This window comes from Priapulus caudatus, unplaced genomic scaffold (genome assembly GCF_000485595.1).
Source record: "Priapulus caudatus unplaced genomic scaffold, Priapulus_caudatus-5.0.1 Scaffold937, whole genome shotgun sequence".
NCBI classification, from domain to species: Eukaryota; Metazoa; Priapulida; class Priapulimorpha; order Priapulimorphida; family Priapulidae; genus Priapulus; species Priapulus caudatus.
The window spans coordinates 16,523-24,228 of NW_014577998.1; the positions used below are offsets into that span (position 1 = coordinate 16,523).

Below are 7,706 nucleotides of genomic sequence, written 5' to 3' on the forward strand. Positions count from 1 at the left end.
TTGCTCGTGCATACAGCCGCAACATTAATAATACATCGAGGCGTGGAAGTACAGATTAAGCTGTAAGAATCACTATAAAAAGTGCAAATAAAGTTTAATTGTTAAATAGCAGCGCACGGGGCTAAACGCGAACAAAATTATAAAGCAATGCGTTCGGCTGTGACCGATCTTCCCATGGTAGTGTTAAGACAGATGGCCGGCCTTCAGAATGACAAACTTGGGGACTAAGTCGATACTGAATGACTGAGTACTTGATAGTCTAATAGAGGGACTAAGATCGATCTCAAAATTCCACATCTAGAAGTAGTAGTGACAGAAGTGCACAATAGTTATAAGGAAGTACCGGAAAGTGGAGCAGATCCCCAAGAGGGTTTGGGTGACCAGTTTGCCATAGTTCTAGCTCACACCTGAGGGGTGAATGTAAAAAAAATGAGGCTATATTGGTCGGCACCTCTAGTGAATTTTCGAGAAAAGTCAATTCTGAAGATACGCCAGACTGTGACCGTTTTCTGGAAAACGGGCAAACGGCCATAAATCTGACGGCCTGAGTACTAGTAGTGGCTCCTAGGGTCTAATGTCCGCAGGGTAACTGCGGAACGTACCCTGGTAGCGGTCCGCATATAACCGGAACGTACCCTGGTCACATTTGATATGGGTTAGGGTTAGGATTAGGGTTAGGGTTTAGGATTTAGGTTTAGGGTTCGGTGGTAGGGTAGGGAGTATGCGTAGGCGAGTCCCTAGACTCGTTAGCTGGAGTAGGATAGGTACGGTCCCGGCAATTATATACCAGGGTACGTTCCGGTATATCGGCACCCGTATACCAGGGTACGTTCCGGCAGTACCGACCGGACATAGACCAACCTACCCCTCCAGTCGACTAGTAGTAGTACTAGTACTAGTAGTAGTAGTAGTAGTACTAGTACTAGTAGTAGTAGTACTACTAGTAGTAGTACGTACTAGTACTTGGTAGTGAGTAGTGTGGTGGTGGTGGTGCTGCTGCTGTGGCGGATAGCAGCAGCAGCTAATTTATTGTCTAAACTCTAAGGCAGTAAGCCAGTATGCCTGTAGGCCTATACAAGTAGCTTAGGACATAGAGAAAAATCACTTACCCGTTTAGAAAGGCAAAAATGCACAGCTATTAATATTTAGCAAGGTATATAGGTATTTAAGCTTGTTATACTGATCTACCTTTACTAAAAGAAATTACCGTGTTTTGGCATAGTGATTTGTGTACAGATCACTGCATGCGGCGGTTTGACTACAAGTTAACTCCAACTGCCCATCTAACGAGTCTTTTGTGGGGCATTGCATGGTCCTTTTCTGAATTTCAAAAGTTAATTAAGTGAATATCGCTATATTTGTCTAAATAAGCGGCTATATTGATACTTATAACAAGAGAGGATCGTAATTAAAAATATTTTGGATCCTAAACATCCGAAAAAACAATTTAAGCAATATGCGAAATATTTTTACATGATATACTATCGCGACCAGTGCCACTGGCACCAAAGAGCAAAGTCAATAAGAAAAACTTATTTCAGGGAATAGTCTTTTGTTAGGTCAGCAACAATACACATAAGTCGTTGCAATTATTCATTTTAAGTGATTAAACTAAGTGAAGAGAAGTTTATATAATCATGTCAGTACAGACCCGAAACCCCGGCAACCAAGTGAACTTCAGCTATCGCCACGTAAGCCACGATGTAGTCCAATATATACAGATCGCAGGCCGTTGGCCATCGAAATAAGAAATGCTTTGACCATGCAAACCAGAACATTGTAACATTGATAACACATCTAATGATGTAGATAGTTACTAAAAATTCTTCTTCTTAGAGAAAATACAGGACTGTAAGCCATTAAGGAAGCGAAGTGCGGCATTGAAGAGGGTCCTGTGGGGTACCCCAATTCTTCCAGTAACAGTAATTTTAGGCCTTTTCCTCATTTACTCAGTATAAATTTTGGGCCATTTCATGCATTTCTCAAGTACATAATTTCATTTCTCACTAAAATTTAGTATACAGTTGCAACAGATTTAAATAGGACGCTTTTCATACAAGAAAATTATCAAATTTCAATATTTGTTCATAATTAATATACTTGAATACATAACCCTATTCAATCTATGAGAGACTAATTTATGCTACATGCAACAAGTATGACACTATACATTCAACCTAAATGTGAGAACTTAATCCTATTAGACGCTACCCCAATAGGTAGATGAATCACTCTACATGGCATGAAAATATAAACATGCATTTTGACTCACGACAACAAAAGTTGACTCTGGCAACAGGCAGCAATTGTCTAGGGAGTTTTACACTGTCCCAAGCAGTTTACAGCTGTCCAGGGAGTTTAGCACCTGTCCCAGGAGTTTACACTGACGCAGGAGTTTATCGACTGTCCATGGAGTTTACACTGTGCATGGAGTTTACATCTGTCCATGAGTTCGTAGTAGTTACACTGATCCATGGGTTACGCTGTCCATGAGTTTGACACTGTCCATCGGAGTTTACAACTGTCCAGGGAAGTTTACACTGTCCATGGCGTTTTCACTGTTCCAGGGATTTTAACACTAGTCCATCGGAGTTTACAAAGCTGTCCATGGAGTTCACACTGTTCATCTGGAAGTTTACACTATTCCATGGAGTTTAATCTTCGCATAGGAGTTTACAGGCTATCCAGAGTTAATTTACACTGTCCATGTAGTTTACACTGTCCATGTAGTTTACACTGTCCAGGGAGTTTACACTGTCCATGGAGTTTACACTGTCTAGGGAGTTTACACACTGAGGTCATGGAGATGCTGTATCCATGCAGATCCCTCGCTGTCCTTATACATGTATCCACACTTTCTATAAATCTAATCTAATTGCAGCTTTCACAGCTCTACCAGATCTGGTAAGTTGAGCCCTACTTCTGAACTCACACATCATGATTTCCTCCTCATAGTCTGACACATCTGATGAGGTCTCATATTCATCATCAGTAACTATAGGTCTTGTAGGCGTTACAGCAGTGCCACCGTCATCATCTGTGGTCTGGTCAGCCGTGTCTGGATTGACGACTTCAGCAGTGCCTCCGCCATCATCTGTGGTCTGGTCAGCCGTGCCTGGATTGACGACTTCAGCAGTGCCAACGTCATCATCTGTGGTCTGGTCAGCCGTGCCTGGATTGACGACTTCAGCAGTGCCACCGTCATCATCTGTGGTCTGGTCAGCCGTGCCTGGATTGCCGACCTCAGCAGTGCCACCGTCATCATCTGTGGTCTGGTCAGCCGTGCCTGGATTGACGACTTCAGCAATGCCGCCGTCATCATCTGTGGTCTGGTCAGCCGTGCCTGGATTGGCGACCTCAATAGCCGGTCTAGTATCCGACAGAAATATCTTGGACACTGTTTGCTTCTTGGCGGCGTATACAGCTATGGGCAGTACTCCGGCTTTGTCTTTGGTGTGGTCATCTCGCACTGCCCTTTGGCGGATTGGTCGATAAAGATCTGCCCATTCCTTCATGTCTTTTTCTTCCTGGACAGTGATCTTCGCGGCTGCAGGTAATGGTGACATATACTTAATTTCCTGAAAAGCCATGTTCAACTGAGGCACTGGGTAGTACGACTTGGGGTGTGTGTAATACTTGGCAGCCCATTTGGTTGTTCTCTTCAGTGACTCTTTGAGGATGGTGGCAAAATCCCTTGCATATTGCAAGACTGAAAATGTCTCGTGCTTGAAGTGGGACACAGCATGAAGATTTTCCACAACTGTTGTAAGACAGGTAGTGAGGTCGATGTTCTCAATGAAGTTAGGGTTCACCTCCAATACCAATTGCTGCATATTCTTCATCCCATGTTCTAATAGCTCTAGGGAGAGAGCAGTCTTTGCAGAGATTGTACCCTGTGGTCCATTGGTCTGTTGGGTGATGCCCTGGCTCTCCTTGGCTGTTCTTATGATGCCGTGTTGCTTCACTTTGATCTGTTCCACATTTGCGACTGCTTCATCGAGCCTGCAGTCTGTCGCTGTACAACCTTTGACATGGATCTTAAATGTGTCGTACAGCGACCCCAAAGACTGCAAAAATGGAATCGTTCCGCCAAGTCCTGATATAAGTTTGACCTTACCACAGGCACCATCTGTCACATATATAGTATTGGCCTCCACACAGACTCCGTATATTTGAACAAATCCACAGTTTCGTCCAGTTCCGTCCCGCATGTGCTCTTCCCCGGATCCAGCAATGACCGTCACCTGCTTATTTGACCTAATCTTCACTTGTCGAGCACCTCTGTCAGTGAATACCAACTTGTCAGCCATCACAGATAAAGATGAAATCTCTGTGCATCCAGGAGACAAGTTGGCCAGCAGGAGTCGATCTTCTTCAGCATCAATTTGGTGGAGGCCAAGATTACTTGCCAAGTACACAATGTCATTTCGGGAGTCCAATGACAAACCAGTCAACACACCACGTGGATAGTCATAGTACTTCATGACTTGGCCTCCGACGCTAACACAGGTGATACTAAGTTGAATAAAATTGATCTGCTTCTTCTTGTCATCAGCACAGAGCAGTGTATCATCGTCTATGCTGGCAAGTGCTGCTGGGACGATTCCTTCCGGTGACAGCTCCAATATCCCACGGTTTCCACTGGTCTTTGTTGTTTTCACAACTTCTTTGAGACGTTCTCTCAGGACACCAACGTTTCCATTGATTGGCATATCCAAGCTTCTGAGTTGTTCTTCTAGCTGTGCCCTTGTCTTCAGTGATGAAACTTTCATTCTGGCACACTGTATGTCCACATACCTCATTGATCGGTGTCCTTGCTCTGCCACAAACGCCAGTCCTGAGGCATAGCAGACGTCAATGGGCTTGGACAGATCTTTTCTAAGGACAGTCACATCAACTGGATTGTGAAGCCGGAGTTGCAGCAATTGCCCATGTGTTTGATGGAAGTTGATGACGAGGAGATTGCCAGCAGGGCCACAACACACAGCGACTGGGTGTTGGTAGGTACCAGGTACATTCGTTTTCCAAAATCTGTAGGTTTCAGGCAGTATAGTATGGACAACTTTATCAATTGATGCCAGGGTCTGTAGAATGACTGGTCGTGTAAGTTTCACTATTGGCTCCACTGCCATCCGGTCTTTGTTGCGCACACACTCAAGGGTCAGATTCTTGCGAAGTACCGAACGAACTTCTGGCTCGGCATGGTCACGAAGTGTTCGGAGCAAAACCAGATTACTTCGCTCTCCTTTAAACAATACAAACCAGTTTGCCCAACTACACTTCAAGCTTTTGCCGACATGTACTGCATCTGGGATGGAAGAGAGCATGGACAGGTTGTAGTTTGTATTTCTTTCACCCTGAAAATAGGTTAGTGCTGCCTTGTTCTTTTCCTCACAGTCACTTGTCAACAGCAGAACAGCTAGTTTGCTACATTTGGTTTTTGATTCCACGCACACGTCACATGCTCGTAGAGATGGATGGTAGCTCACCTGGCCAACCTCTCGGCATTTGGGGCAAACAGTTTGTGTGTCTAAGCACACATTGCAGTAGCTGCTGCAGTTGCTATGTTCAATAACATGGTCGAACGACTCTGTGTTTGTTAGACATTTCGAACACGTTTGGACCATTTCAACAATGTTTGTGTACAGACGAATCATTTGGTCTCCGGTTGTTGACTTGTTCATGTAATGAACTGCTACAGGTATACTGGCTCCAGAATCTAGAGATGTCATGTATGTTACATTGACTTCTGTTATCAAGGTTTCCTTTATGTGTTTTTTCATTTCTTCAGTCTCCGAGTCAGGATGCTCGACCACATATCTTTTGTCAATGTTGAAAGTAGCTCCAACGATTTCTTTTGAAACTGTGTCGAACTCTAAACCTGCTTTTAATGCGGTACCATCACTAGCAAGTGAGACAGGTATTACATTCACAACAGGAGACGAGATGATTGGCGAGACTTGAGCAGCTGGATGAGACGTTAAGGAATAAAACGACTGCAGGATTTGTTTGATTACACCACTTTTAGTTGTGTATCCAGCATGACACTTTCTTGTTGCGTACTCAGATGGACCCCCCAAATTAAAGTCAGCATATGTTTTGAACTCCTTTGTACCACCTCTCCCTGTTCCATGAAATCCAGGCCCGCAAATGAAATTTGCAGTTCTTTCACCACCCAAGTACTTGATCGTTTCAAAGAACTCTAGCACATCAGTATCCCATTTGAAGTCGGATTTAGTTTTTGGATCCAAGAGAGCATATGATGTTGTGTTGTCCAGAAATTTGTACATAATACAGTCCTCTGGAATCTTTCCCTGATCGATGAGATCCTGCAGCTTTTTGGCCAGTGGGTCTGGTTGCTGGATAGTACTGGAATGTAGATGAATGACTGAATTACTAGTAGAATACAATAATTCACGCGTGCATCGCTAAATATTATTTCTAGAAGTTCTTACCATGTAATTCTTAAACAAAAACGTATGAGGACAAATTACCATTTAAAACATAATTTATGTCTGTGTATAAAACACAAACATAATTATATGAGACTCTATATAGCACTAACTGTACATACATGGAACTTTTCTTTAGCATATATGCTGTAACAAATTAAAAAGCATTGTATAAAATAGTATATTAGACTAAATGTTTCCCATATCTGTATTAGTATTAAATGTTGATATTAACTTGGCTAAAGTTTCCATTCAAGCTGTTCGAGAAACTTACACATGTATTAAATTCTTCATCATATTATTTGATCGAGTCAAACAACAGTCCTAACTTTAGACCCATCCACCCTATTAGACACATAGTGCCATTCACTAAGAGGGTCCACTAAGGCTGATTAAGTTAGTCAGTGATTAAGCACTAGTACTGGCTAGATAAGCTAATAAAGCTACTGACAAGCTAATACTTGATTTAGAGCGATTTAATCAGAGATTAAAATCAGTCACACTTCGTGAATACCGATTTCACTTTTGGTCACAGTTTATTCACTGATTAGGGTCAATTAGACTTTGTGAATACGGCCCATAGGATTTTGCAGTCTGGTTATATATATATATATATATATATATATATATATTTTAGTGGTATATACATACAAGGGGAAAAATCGATATTCATGTGATTCATCATCGGAGTCCTCCTGGGTCGAAGTGTTGCCAGCTGTATCGAATTCCTCTTTACACGGAGAAGCAGTGTCTGTCGGGTCTGCTAACTTGTGATCTTCCAAAGCTACCAGGTTCTCGTCTATGTCCATGTCCACAGCAAAAGTTGTATCGATATCTGACCTTATTCTGTATTATAATATGATCAACAATCATGACTACCAAATTGAACATGAAATAATAAAATACATAAAAAGACTATATGAACAATGCTACAGAATTACATATTTTATTTATCCTGGAATTTCATCACATATACCCGAGTGAACTTTTCTGAGTAGACAATTGAATTGGAATGACTAGTTTACATATACAAAAAAAAAATTGTCAGTTTGTTATTGCCTAATACACACTTCTAATTTGACAGATTTGGCAATAGCAATCAAACATTTAATCAAGCTTGCCATATTATTATAATTATAAGGACGGTATGTTTACATTGCCTGAGTGAATTGTTGTAAAACTTGTCTTTGAACAATTGTATTAGAATGACTAGTTAACACATACAAACAAATAATTATTTGCCATTGCCTCAAA

At 41.9% G+C, this 7,706-nt stretch overlaps 1 protein-coding gene across 1 annotated transcript in view; it reads right to left on the reverse strand.

Annotated features, from left to right (window-relative positions):
- Nucleotides 1-2,858: 2,858 nt before the first annotated feature.
- The window catches only part of LOC106814524, a 13,170-nt gene continuing 8,322 nt past the window's right edge, over nt 2,859-7,706 (reverse strand). Inside the window, exons 4-5 of the mRNA XM_014818840.1 lie at nt 7,104-7,298; nt 2,859-6,369 (exon numbers count right to left, since the gene is read on the reverse strand). Of these exons, the coding sequence (XP_014674326.1) occupies nt 2,859-6,369; nt 7,104-7,298 (3,706 nt within the window). The remainder of the gene's footprint in view (nt 6,370-7,103; nt 7,299-7,706) is intronic.